Source organism: Leopardus geoffroyi, chromosome A2, assembly GCF_018350155.1.
Source record: "Leopardus geoffroyi isolate Oge1 chromosome A2, O.geoffroyi_Oge1_pat1.0, whole genome shotgun sequence".
Taxonomy (NCBI): domain Eukaryota; kingdom Metazoa; phylum Chordata; class Mammalia; order Carnivora; family Felidae; genus Leopardus; species Leopardus geoffroyi.
In genome coordinates, this window is record NC_059331.1 from 21840712 (window position 1) to 21854960 (window position 14249).

At 39.0% G+C, this 14249-nt stretch overlaps 1 protein-coding gene across 2 annotated transcripts in view; it reads right to left on the reverse strand.

Annotated features, from left to right (window-relative positions):
• The window catches only part of DCP1A (decapping mRNA 1A), a 58143-nt gene extending 44238 nt beyond the window's left edge, over window positions 1-13905 (reverse strand). The window contains exons 1-3 of one of the 2 annotated variants that reach the window (XM_045493178.1): window positions 13668-13905; window positions 11600-11640; window positions 9349-9476 (exon numbers count right to left, since the gene is read on the reverse strand). In XM_045493178.1, coding sequence (XP_045349134.1) covers window positions 9349-9476; window positions 11600-11640; window positions 13668-13862 — 364 coding nt within the window. In that variant the 5' untranslated portion in view covers window positions 13863-13905. Of the gene's footprint in view, window positions 1-9348; window positions 9477-11599; window positions 11641-13667 lie in introns of those variants that run through there. The other variant, XM_045493179.1, reaches the window with a different exon arrangement.
• Between the last annotated feature and the right edge of the window lie 344 nt (window positions 13906-14249).

A 14249-nucleotide genomic window follows, 5' to 3' on the forward strand; every position in this document is an offset into this window, starting at 1 on the left:
GTCCTTTCTCCTCCACTGATTACGGAATCACACCAACCACAGCACTGCTGCTGCAGATGGCGAACACCGCCTGCCTTTCTTCAGGCTGCTCGAGAAGCACTGTGCTGCATTCAAAGATCACAGGGAATGGACTGTGGAGCTTTTAGAATTGTTTATAAATTCCTCTTTCAGTCTGGAGGTAGAAGTCACATTTTTTGACCTGACAAATTGTAAACTTCTCTTGCAAGGACATTTCCTGCACTGTGCTTGGAGTCTGAAGATCTGTGCAAATGCCAGGAGCCACCTACCATCTCTACTGTTCTGAGTCTTGCCCTTGAACTGAGAAAGGGCAAGCAGAGACCAAAAAAAAAAAAAAAAAAAAAGTACACATTACAGTGTTTCTTCTACTAAAACTTTCCATTTGGCAGCTGTATTTTCAACACTATGGAAATGAATCTCCCTGCCTTTTCTAGTGATCTAATTTTAATTAAAAATGCTCTCTATCAAGAGACTGATGCCCGATACAAAGGAAAAGTTGTAAGTGAAGCGGAAACAAAGAGGTACTTCTCACAGACTTTTGGAGGTAAGTTCTTAAAAATATTCAATAGCAATAACGTTTTTATTTTCACTTGCTTGTTACAGTGATTTGTTGTCGTTACGCAGGTTACAGGGCAACATACTTTGCTCATTTTTCCAAAAGTGCTTTTGGATTATAGAAAACATTAAAAAAAATGAAAAGTGTCATTCAGTGGGAGATCCATGCCCTGAGGTGTTGGATGCAGGAAACGTGAATAACTGTCCTTGTTTATCTTTCAGTAAAAAAAATGCAAAGTCTAACATACACATAAAGTAAAATAATCTTTTTTTTTTTTTTTTTGGCTAAAACCACCATCATACATTGGTCTAAGGAAGGAATAAAGTTAGGTCTGAGAAGACAAAATCTAGACTGTGTATTTCTTCTAATTAATGGATCAGTGTTGCCGCTAAAAATGACCAGGAAAAAACCCTAAACATGTAAATTCCTCCACAGTCTCTGGTGGATCAGATTTTCACTAGTACTAGCCTAATCATTAAAATTTATAGCTGGTATTTCTAATCACAGATTTTAAATCATTAAGTTTTACCATTAATTAACAGAGCTGTTTTAGGAGTAATAGTCATAGCACTGGGATTGATATAGTAACATATTTCATTAAGAATCCTGACCCTTTCAGAAAGGTAGAGTTCTAACACAATTTAATGACTTCTTGCTTATAATTTTTCTAAGAAAATGCAACAGAACCTAAGGATTAAAAAAATAACTAAAATTCTTTAAAAGTACCTTATAGTTTTAATCGAAATGGTATATATAGCGCTTGGTAAAGTGCTTGGTAAATGACAGATGTTCATTAAGTATCACTGTATTAAGGTGTACGTCTGAGTTAAATAATCAGCTTGTTTGTTTAAAAACAGAGTAAAAGACAATACCGAAATAGTTTTTGCAAAAGGAAATCACTGAATGCCAGAATTGACTTTATAGAGCTTATTGGGACCACAAACCTTTACTTTAATGTTTTCGATGAACCAAGTTACGATGGAGACTGTCTTGCTGTAACAAAGAGAAAAACTAATTTTGCTTACTTTTACTTTTTTGTTGATTCATATAATACCAAATTTTGGATTAGAAAAAAATTGCTCAGGACCCTGTTTACAGAAAATAGTCTTGGGGCATTCCAAAATTAAATTTCCACGGAAGTGGAAATCAAAGGACTCCTGACACTGGTCTTAGGGAAAGCGTTTTCTAGAAGAAACAGAATAGTAAGCTAAGTTGCGTGTAGCAGGGGCTTCCCAAATGCTTGCTGAAGGAATAGTGGGTAATAGAATCATGATCTCCTCACTGTAGAAGAGTGGACTGTCGAGATAAGTGTCCTGTGAGAAGATCAGAAATGTACAGATCCTATATCTGCTTTTTCAGAGGCCAGTCTCTAAATGGAGAGTAACTGTCCTCGTACCACTTACTGAATACGACATTCTTCTTAGCATTTTATTTAGATGTGATGGGAAAGATTTTAAACTACTGAGCCAACATTTTATTGTTTCTGAGTGTATTCAGATCTCTTTATTCCTGAATAAGTTTTGTTATACTATGCTTCTTCTAAGAAACCATACAATCTAAGTCTTAAACATATAGGCAGAAAGTTTTTCATAGCGATTTCTTGTTTTTAAAAAAAACGTGTTCCCTACATTTAGTTGCAATATGTAAAAAATATATTGATTATTCCTAATATTGCCCAATCTGTCCCCATCCTCACTCTTTTTGTTGTTGTTGGATCAATCAGGTTATGGGGGAGAGTTTTTACTGTTGATTTCGTTCTATCCTTCTAGTGAAATTTCTTTGTTCTGCAGTTAATTGCTACTCATCTGTATTTTCCTCCAACTTAACCCAGTTTCTCTTTTTTCTTAACTTCTTGGGCTGGGTGGCCTACATATGGTTATTTTTATAAAATTCTAATATGTATTTGAAAAAAATGCAAATTCTCGAATTGCTGGAAGCAGGCAGGGTTCTTTATATGCCCGGTAGATCAAGTTTAACTGTACTGTTTCAGTAACTCACAACCATCTGCTTTATCTGTCAATTACTGAGGTGGCCTGTTAAAATCTCCCCCTATGATTATGGATTTTTAACATTTGATATGTATTTCTGGCATATACTAGGTATACGTATGGGATATGGGATATCCCATATGGGGTAGTTTTATCTTCTAGGTAATTCATTCCTCTTCTCATTATGTGGCAACTTTAGCCCCTGATGTTTTTCACCTGAAGTCTATCAGGTATGATTAGCACAGCTGCAGCAGCTCTGTTCGGTTAACAGTTGCCTGATAGATTGCATTCCATCCCCTTACTTTCAATCTTTCCAGGTTTTGAGTTTTAAGTTTTTTGAAAACAGCCTTACTCACAAATTCTGTATCTTCATCCTGTCCTACAATCTTTTTGAACTGGCAAGTTTAGTTCACTTAACATTTTGTTCTAGTTACTGATTTATTTATGTCATTTTATGTTGGGCTCTCTATTTCCCGTGGTGTTCATTCACTTCTTTCCCCATCCTGGTTTGCACTGGTTTAAAAGACATCCTGTTTGTTTTGCAGTGGTTACCCTGAATCATTTGAACACAAACAGCTTGATTTAAGTCTATGGTTAATCAATTTATCTATTCTTACTTGAGTCGTGGGATGCTTTAGGTTTGAAGAGCTTTTACCTTAAGCTATTAGTGTCTAGTATTTTTGCTTCACCTTTTTAAAAAATATTTATTTATTTTGAGAGAGAGAGAGAGAGAGAGAGAGAGAGAGAAAACACACAAGCAGGGGAGGGGCAGAATGAGACAGAGGAGAGAATCCCAAGTAGGCTTCCTGCTGTCTGCGCAGAGCCCAAGGTGGGCTTGATCTCATGACTGCAAGATCATGACCTGAGCCAAAAATTAAGAGTCGGGTATTAACCGACTGAGCCTCCCCAGCATCCTGCTTCACCTGTTTAGCACCTCTGCTCACGTCAGTCATTTCACTGTTTTATACAGTCCATGCTTACTTTGACTCACCTCCTTTTCTTTGCTCATTATAGTTTGTAAACTTCATTTCTTACTTCTGTACTCAATTTTATTTCTGAACCAAATTACATACAATTCAGAATTCAGTTGCACTAGGAGCATTTCAAGCGCTCAACAGCCATGTGCGGCTAGTGGCTATTGTACCAGGCAGCACTGCTTTAGAAGCACCTTCAGAAAGGGGCTGCTGGAGGCAAAAGTTCCGTTTTTGTTGAAAAATGTCTTTATTTTGTTCTCCTGAACTCCTGAAGTGTGGGTTGTTTTTTCCTCAGTACTCTGAAAACATTATTCCTTTGTCTTCTGAACTCAGAAGCTGCAACTAAATATGCTGTCAGTCTAACTGGTGCTCTTTGTAAGTAATTAGTCTCAAGTAGCCTTTGGTTGCTTCTTTTTGTGTATTTCTACTTACTATGCTTGGTGCCTTATTTTACTGCCTAAATCTGAGGTTCATGTCTTTCAAGGATTCTAGAAAATTCTTAGTTGTAATCTCTTCAGATACTGTCTCTCTTAAACCTATTTTATATTCTGAAATTCTTCTCTGTTACATGCTAGACTTTCCAAGCCTATGCTCTTGGTCCCATTTTCCATTTCTTTCCATTTTTGGGATGAATTCTGGAGAATTCCCTCAGATGTCCTTTTCTATTCTTCAATTCTCTTTTCTGTTGTTACAAATTAACTGCTGAGTCCAGGCAGAGTTTATTTCAATAATTAAAATTTTAAGTTCTAGGAATTCGACTTGGTTATTTTTCAAAGCTACCTGTCACTATTTTATACATGTGACATTTACATCCATTAACGTCTCTGATCATTTCATTAACTAAAGTTCCTGGGAAGGTTTGGCTAATCCTGTTTGTTGTGTTCTACCTTTCACTGATTGTGAATCATCTCCCTGTAGATAATTCACACTCCTTGTGAATTATCTCCTTGTAGATAATTACTCCTTGTTAGTAATTTTACACCATGAGGCTTATCAATGAGCTCCCTGGGCAATCTGGTTGTCCCTCTAGAAGAATTTTGCATTTGCTTTTACCAGGTGTCCTAGGGTACTCACCAGCTGAGGATCAATTTTTATGTTAGTTTTTGGCCTGGGTAAGAAATTATACCAAATGAATGGTATAACCTAAACCCCAAATCCTGTATGAGAGAAGGCTCATGGCCACAATTTTCAGGGGGAGACATTTTCCCTCTAACCACAGCCCATACTGAGATAGATAAACTTGCCTTGTCCTCCTCTTTGGTTGGTGGGCTATCTTTCTGATTCATTAATATGTAGCGCATTAGGGGACCTGGCTGTATGTATATAAAGGTGTCTCAGCTCCACCTCTCCACCTGTGAGAGTTCATGGCCTTGTCTCCTGGCCCCGTGTCACTGTAATGGGGTCCTTACTGAAGGAGAGCTCCATGCATAAGAAGCTCTAACAGCTGGCAGCCAGTGTCAGTTTATAAGCTCCTCACTTCAGCCCTCAGCTCTCACTCTGATGCTGGCCACTGAAATGTCCCCTATTCTCTTTTTGTCTAAGCTATGCATTTAATATTTTATACAGCAATTCTAAATGTTTGTAGGAGGAAGGTTTTCTGTCATGATACTGCTGGACAGGAGTTGAAGGAGATTTACTTTGATGTGCCTCTGCCATGGAACTCCTGGAAGTTCAGAGTCTCCAAAGAATGGTTTTATAATACAGTTGGTAACATGGATTCTCTTTACAAATGAGAATAGAAGATCTGCAGATCAGTAGTAACGCATATTTACACAGCAAAAAAACTATGTTTCTTCAACCAATCAAAAATAAAATTAAAACTATCATCATGTTTTGGGGGCATCTGGGTGGCTCAGTCGGTTAAGCGTCTGACTTCAGTTCAGGTCATGATCTCACAATTTGTGAGTTCGAGCCCCGCGTCGGGCTCTGTGCTGACAGCTCAGAGCCTGGAGCCTGCTTTGCATTCTGTGTCTCCCTCTATTTGTCCCTCCCCTGCTCACGCTCTGTCATTCTCTTTCTCAAAAATATATAAACATTAAAAAAAACTAAAAAAAAAACAAACAAAAAAAAACTATCATTAGTGTTTTTTAGGAAGAGGTGTCCACAAATAAAACACCTACCTCAATCCCAAGTTTTAGACAGGAGGGTGCTTTGCGTTCCAGTATACTGATCAAAATGAACACTGTGACCCACTGACCAGAACTGCTTCTGTTGAGAGCTTTAAAAAATTTGTACTTTCTAATATTTCTCATTTTTAACATGTATAGATTTTCAACTTATCATACCTCAGGCTGTCTGGTAATGGCCCCTATAACATCTGAAAATAATATCTGTAAAGACAAACAGAGTCTCCAGCTTGTCCTGGTGCGAGTTAGAAGGGATGTGAAGAAGGACACTACGGGTCTGGGTTATAAGAGAACCTGGATAATATTAAAATCCCTACAACTCTTTCACTTTTTAAAAAGATCACTTGGCTTGGGTCCAAGATGGAGACACAGTCTATAATATTTTATATTTATAAGTGCCTGACAAAATACCTTCATGTATATGATGCTCTTTTAAGATAAGCAGGTCAGATCAGTGGTTTACATGATTTATTCAAGGTTACAGCCCGAAAATGGCAAAGCCTAGAATAGAATTCTTTTCCGAAAATTAAATTTCATGCCAAAAGAGTGTTACCATGGCAAAGCCACCCTCAGGGATATCTTCTGCAGCCTTTGTATCTAGGAATCACTTATAAATTTTAAAAAAGAATGACTAAATGAGAGGCATAAAAATCTAACCCAAATTCAGATATGGCACAACAAAAGGGTGTGTTTGGAGCATGGGTTCATGGTTTACAACTCTTCTGTCCATTATGGTAGCCGCTAGCCACATATGATTACTTACATGCAAATTGGTTAAATTAAATAAACTAAAAAGGAAAAGAAAATGTCTTGGTAGCACCAGCCACACTTTGAATGCTCAACAGTAGTCACAGGTAGCTGGTGGCTGCTCTATGGGATAGGACGGATACAGAGCATTTCCATTATTCCCATTATTAGAGTTCTAGTTGACAGCCTTGCTCTAGAACGTGGATTGATGAAGTTAAGTAATTTTATTGTTGCAGCCATCCAGAAAGAACACGGGCTTTGATGATCTGAATTCTGCCTATGTCACTTACAAACTTGCGACTCTTATGCAAGTTTCTTAACTTCTCTGGGACTCTTGTCTCCTCACTATAAGTCAGAAATAAGGTGTTAGGAACTACACCTTTGCTTAATCAATTACAGAATCTGCAGTCTTCCCAACCCTCGCCACAGCCTCATAGGGGTCTCATGACTGCCAAAAGGCCCTTTGATGAGTATAGAATATACTACTTCCAGAATATTCAACAGAATCACCAACCTAAGCCCTTGGCTAGTGTAGGCATTTTCTCTGCAAGATTTTACCTTTTCCTTGTGGGGGTGGGGGTGGGGTGTTGTATAAATCAAAACTAAAAAATAAAATAAAACAAAACAATTTATTTAGAACTGGGAAAAATGAGAGCTCAATTTTCTAGTAACTCCAAAAACGGACATGACTGAAAGAAGCTGGATCTGAAGGTATAACGAGTGAAACGGGTCAGTGTTTTAGTGATATTTCCCACAAGACAATGACAGAAGAGCAGCCACAGAATCAGGTATAATTACCTGTATACACAATCAGACACTAATTAACTTTTTGTTTAAAGAACAAATCCCTTAACAACTCAATCGCTTGCAGCCTTGACAAGACTATTTTCCACATTTGAGACTAGGTAGACAAAACATAGACCCAAGAGAGGCCATCACACTTCCAGAATCACTTCACCCTGCCTTGTCACTTCTCCCTGATACAGCTGTTCCTTTAAATACCTTCCCCGAGCTCCTCTTGTAGACTGTTTCTAATACACCCACAGAGTTGTACTTGACCTTTTCAGGCCTTTCTCTAGTCTGAAAACAAGCTGATGTGCTCTTGCATTTCTAATTAGCAATACCAGAAACCATACAGCCCTTAGAAAATAATTCAGTGCCTCAACTAACTGGGGAATTGGACAACTTTGGTTAAGTGAGTTTTCTGTTCTACTAAGGAAACCTTTGTTTCAACTTCTTGTTGAAAATCTTTCTAGAATAAAATGCATTAGTGTACCTTTCTGCTTGAGAATATTCTAATTAACGTAATAAACACTCCTGACGATTTAAATTCTTACCATCACAACAAATTAATCTAGGATACTATAGTGGGGTTAAAGTTACAGCACATTTTTATGGTGACATCAGGTTGTACTCCAGGTATCTGCTAGATGTGCACAAAAAAAGCCTGATCTACCTTTCCAGATAACCGAGGCTCTGATTAGTGAAATTCTGGTTAATCGTGATTTAATTCTATTTGTGCTATGTTGCACTTTCAACTCCACAGGAACCTTTGCTTGTGAAAGAAATACTATGATTCACATTAGGCTTATGCTAAATAGTTATGAAATCCATGGGTCTCTGATAATTTTCCAGACTACTTTCAAACTTTTGTTAGAAGCAATAGCTAGATTAAGTTTCCAGGTAGTGAGGAGCAGAATTAAGCCAATTTCCCTTAAAAAAAAACACAAAAAAACTGGATCTGTGTTTCGCTGCAGAATCTTCCCTTTAATCGAAAGTTCAGCACAAAGAAAGTTGCCATCTGAAGTAACTCTGCTGTTAACATTAGTTCCAGTATGTCCCCAGAAGTTAAATCTCAGAGAGGAACTTTCTGGACAAATGGTGCACTGCAAAATCAAGAGACTCTATTTCACTTAGATACATAAAGTGAGCTGTGGAGAAGAGTTTGGGGCTTCTGTTTCTGAAACAACATCCTTTCTCACTCAGGGAATTAAAAGCTGCCTAATTTCCAGAGCTACTTTACACTGAAGACATTCCTTCAATACTAGTTACCGCCCAGTCAAGTGAAATCCAAAGAGTAACTTGTCCTTTTTAAGTGAGAAGTAACATCTCTCTGGCAATCTCCTTGGATGATAGTGACAGTCGCTCTGCTACCACAACCAGGTCTGATCTACCTACACTCAGTGCCAAACAAACTGCCTTTCTTCTGCCCTCAAACACTCGTATCTTCAACACCCATACTGAAATACAGGAATTGAGGTTACTTTTTAGTATCTTACTTCTTGAAAGAGCTTTGTGGACTGTATGCAACCATTCTGAGGAGTCTGTAAAATGCCTGAAAGGTCTCTAGAAGTCGCTCTACAACTGAGTAGCTGCCACTTGCATCTGAGTCACAGCTGACTTAACTGCTTTCCTGCCGTACGTAGGTTACTGTGTCATTAACAGTGAGTACAACAGCTCGTGGCCCAGAATTTGGACCCAGCAGACACTCAATAAACAGACTGAAAAATAACACTCCCAGGGCAAAAGATAGTACTTGCTTTAGGGACAGAAATATCAGTCCCTGTATCTCTCAAACTAAGTTCTATTTCTGTTGTTCAGGGGCATGGACAGCCAATAATTGAATGTCACAACCAAAACAAAGGGTGAAACTTACTTTCATAAAACAAACAATAGGAATATAATGTAATGCTATTATATGGAATAGTTTATTTAACTAAAACAATATAAATGTTACTGTATACAAAAGTGTATACTGTTTCAATTTTAGAAGCTCAATTTAAAAGGCTTGATCTTACTAAGAGACTCATTTATAACCATAAGAGCATAGATTATGTTTTTTATTATTAACTTGCAAATCCAAAAATAGTGTGATAGAAACTAAAGTCACTCAATTTTAATTGTAAACATATGAACCATAATAAGACAGATATACTTACAGCTTGCATTTCTATACAGAAGAAATGGTTCATGGAGCTGAAATTCCAAATCTTTATTCACTGGTTCAACCAGATTGTGCATATTCAGTCGATTCACAATGGTAAAACCATGGTAAGGTGAGGCTGACCTTAGATTTGACAAAAAAACAACAACAACAACAACAAAAAAAAAACCAAACAACCCTGTAGTCACTGTTTAATTCACAGAAATGTTATCTACTTCATTTCCATTTCAAAGAATAACTACATTATTGCATTACACAACATTGTTAGCACTTAAAATTGTAAAAAAAAAATTTAAGACAGATCATATCCCTCCTCTTCTCAGAAGTTTCCAAGGGCTTAGTCCCTCAGACTGAAGGCTGATGGCCTTGCTAAGGCCACCAGGGCCTTGGCTGGTATGTGTCCTCCTTGCCTTCCTCTCCTCTGCCTCTTCCCTTGTTCTCTTGCTCCAGCCACACCGAGCTCTTCACTTTCCCTACAGGAGAGCACTTCTACCTAAAGACCCTTGCCTGGAACACTCGTCCCAAATCTAGTTATCTCACCCCCTGCAAGCTTCTCCTCAAATACCACTTTCTCAGTGACACTTACCTAAGAACTACTCTTTCTCAGGTTCCCAGCCAGCTCTCAAGTTCAATACCTCCAGCCCACCTCTTTTTTCCCATACCACTTATTATTTTTTATATTTACTGTCTTTCTCCACTAGAATGTAAACTCCACACAAATAGGGTTCTTGTCTTGTTTTTTTGCAGTTGTATCCCAAGATAGATAGCCAGTAGATGTTTAATAAACATTTGCTCAACAAAAATATCACTAATTTTAAATACGGTACAGACTTGGTTTTAGTATAGACTGTCAACCATAACAATCATGATTGTTTCTTACACCAAACAGGTCTTTCCACAGTTCTCCTGAGTTAGACAGAAAATGCCTCGAATCCTATGATAACAAATGTCTTTGGTTCTCCTATCAGGGTGAGTCAGTACATGACCCTTTAGACACTCCTCACATGTATACAACATTTCACAGTTTCTCATTCATTTCTCTGTGTACATGGGAGAGATTTTAGAATACTACTCTACAGATTAGGAAATAAACTCAGAATGATTAAGGCTTTTGTCCAAAGTCACACAAATAATGTGACTAGAATTCAGCTTTAGGTTTTCTGACTCCAAATCCAGGCTTCTAGACTAAGGTCTCTGCAAAGTGATATTCTGACACTGTGGCATACCTTAATCCAAGGCACATAAAATATTCTCACATTTCCCAGATAGTTTCATTGGTTTCCTTTTGTTAGGATCAACACTGTGTAATCCTCTATGAATATTATTAAACCAAATCATTTATTATACTAAACTTCATATTTTCTACAAACAGTGGATCTGTACTATTCTGTAACAGTAAGGCCAGGAAAGTACTTTCCAAATATCATAGATACCGAGGCTCTAACTACAATGAGTTTCTAGAGATTTACATAGGTAATAAAGAATAATGAAGTAGGTGAAGGATAAAGGCCTTTTTTTTTTTTTTTTTTTTTTTTAAAGGAGAAAGATGAAGGGCAGGGAACAAAGTGGCAAAGACTAAAGAGCTGCTATAGTTAATATGTAATATCAAAGCACTTACATACAAAGGAAAAAAAAAAGCAGTGTATTTGGACAAGATCTCAAAGCCATACACCAGAATTTAGAGAATATTTGACAAATTCTTGTTAATTACCATCAATGGAGAAAGGCAATCCTTAAAAGATAACTCCTAATACAAAAAGGTGGGGAGGACCAGATGTCAGTAATAATTCCTGCTGAATCCCTCTGCTTTAGAAACCATGGGAAGGAACCTGCCCCAGTCAGAGCAAGACCTAAGGGAGATCCAGAAAAATAAGGACTCATGACTATCCTTTCCTGTCAGTTACAGTTAGGACACAAAAGTTGCCTAATAAAACAAAAGCTGTAGTTTGTAAACCAATCCTATTTTACATAATGACCTCTCAGAAAAGTTGAAAATATAAAGTGTGCAACTGAGTAATCCAGGCTTTCTAAATGACTCTCAAGCTAAAATTACACATTACTAGCTCTGAATCATAGGAAGGCTCAAAGAAGGGACATAACTTGGTTAGAATCTCACAGCTACAAATGGATGAATAGGGACAAGCAGGAAGGTTCCAAAGACAAATGTACAACAACGCTGAACTTTATAGGACACTATTCACCATTAGATTAAAAATAGAGATGTATCATTTTTTTAAAAAGCTTACCTTCGATATACAAATAAGGTCCCTTCTATATCAGTCTTCTCCTATAATAGACAATGAGTCAATTAGTTTTTTTCCCCCATACTTCAGCCCCAAATGGTCCTAATGGAGAAGAAATAATTCATGTTTAAAATGAGCTTATTGATTTTAAAATTACTCACTTTGGAACAGGTCAAGTAACTCTTTTACTCCACAAACTACTGTTACCAGTTTCTTTCTTAACCTTTCTATGCTATTAATGCATACTAATGTATACACAATATTCAATACAGCAACATGTCTATTATCTGCAACATTTTTCTTTTTAAAATTAAAAAAAAATTTTTAATGTTTATTTATTTTTGAGAGAGAGAGAGAGAGCAAGCAAACGGGGGAGAAGCAGAGAGAGAGGGAGACACAGAATCGGAAGCAGGCTCCAGGCTCTGAGCTGTCAGCACAGAGCCTGACTCGGGGCTCAAACTCATAGACCACGAGATCATGACCTGAACTGAAACCACTGGACGCTTAACAGGTGCCCCAAAACATTGATGATAGTTTTAATTTTATCTTTGGTTCATTTAAGCAACATAGTTTGTGAGAAGTTACAACTCATTGTAAAATAACAAAGAAAAAGTTTTGCTTATGTTCTATGTGCCATTATCCAAATGAATGAATAACGGCAGCTTATTTTTCAATTCAGATTATGGCTTGCATTTCACATGTAAAGCAGGACTCCACAATTAAAATTCCACAACACTGAAAATCCGTGAAAAACTAGAAATAAAAGCTTGTTAGTCATAAGTTCCTGCCCCCAAGTCTTCACCATTTGTCTGCAATTCACAGCTCACAAATTTATATGCAGACCAAATAAAGTAAAATGATTCAGAACAATTCAAACTAAGGCAATGTCTAAAACAGCTACACTAAAAAAAAAAATTCTATAATTTTGTTCTTTTTGACTTTCCATATCTCCTTCTCTTCCAGGAGGTAAAGGAAAGAAGATAAAGTAAAGCAAGAGGATTCTGAACACTTTCTTCATCTGAATTAAGTGTTTATAAATGTCAAATCATTTTTACAAAATTATTGATTAAATATAACCTATGTTTCTGTTTTATACCTTAAAGAATATATTCCAATAATATTTCAGAGCTTTGTTAGTATAAGCATTTCATTTCTTACTGAAATGTGAACATTAGTCATTTATGAATTCAATCCAACAAACATTTACAGATTATTTGACAAAAGTAAAGCCTAAAGCTGAATGAGCAAATTACTGAGGGTCAATTACTAGAAAACTGGAAACTATATTACTTTTAAACAGGGGTTCACAAGTCAGAGAACAGATTGAATGTAACTTTTCAGACCCCCTCCCGTGCAAAAAAAGCCAAAAAGTACTTAGTCTGAATGGAGCATTCAGAAGTGACATCACCAGCAGCACAGCTGGAACGAAACACATTTACAGGGTCTCTTTTCCAAAGGTTTCAAGGGAATCCAATTAACATGGAATCCCTTTTCCTAAGTGCCTTGAAATCTTTTCCAAAACTCTGGAAACAGAGTGCAGTTAGATAAAAGCCGGATTTATCCCCACCACCTCCCTTCCAAGAATTGAAACTAATTGGATTTCAAGCTTTAAATCCAAATGACCTCTATGAAGAGGGCTCTTATTTACCTGCTTGTTGGGGGAGAGCACGGGTGTTTATAGATTATGTATATGTACTTTACCTAATAACCCTCACAGCTTCAAACGCAATCTTTCAGGTATCTTTCTGACCCCACCGTTCTCATCCTCCAACACATCTGCAAAGGCAGATCGCCCATGTCCCCGGACCCGACCCCATGGGACTGATCCTCCTGCAATCCTCCCCTCTATCGGCTTTTCCCTCGGGACGTCTTGGGCCTACTTCTCTCGCTCCTCTCTCCCAATCCTCGAAGCCCCTGACACCTTTCAGGGACCGGCCTGTCTCTTCTCCAGTCCCTGGCCTCTCCTCTGCCGCCCTGGCCTCCGGAATCGTCCCCAACCCAGGACAGTCCGCGCGGTCCCTTTAAGAGGCGGTGGCCGGGCGGGCGACCTCAGCGGCCTGGCCGCACTCACCCACTGGTTGGCCTTGGGGCAGAAGGTGTACAGAGCGACCTGGCCCGTGAGGTCTGCGATGCTGGTGATGTAGGGGTCGTGCTGCTTCAGGGCCGCAAGGCTCATCTCCTGCCCAGCTCGGCTCAGCGACTCCATCTTGAATTCCGGAGCCGAGCCCCTCCAGCGGGGGCGGAGTCGCGGGCAGGATGGTGCCATCCAGGCAAGGTTCCCCAGCTGCGTCAGCACCCTCAACTTCCGCTTCTCCTCCGGGCCTCGCGGCGGGGCGGTACAACAGCTATTATGCTCCGCTGCGTCCACGGCCCGGGCGCCGGGTTCCGGGACCGTCAGGCTCCTAGGGTACGGCGTGGCTTTGGCGGCCGAGCTTGCCGGCGGGGGCGCAGGCGCATCCTGTACTCGGGTTAAAATGTCCTGTCGGCGGGATCGAGGCTGCCCTCGAGCTTTCTTCGGGCTCCTGCCGGACGAGGCAGCAGGCCGACGCGGGGGCAGCCTGCGCTTGAGGACGCGCAGGCCGGGCCGCGGAACGAAAAGCCGGCTGTGCCTGAGTGGCACTCCACAGGTCGTGGGGGGAAAGCACCGAGAAGC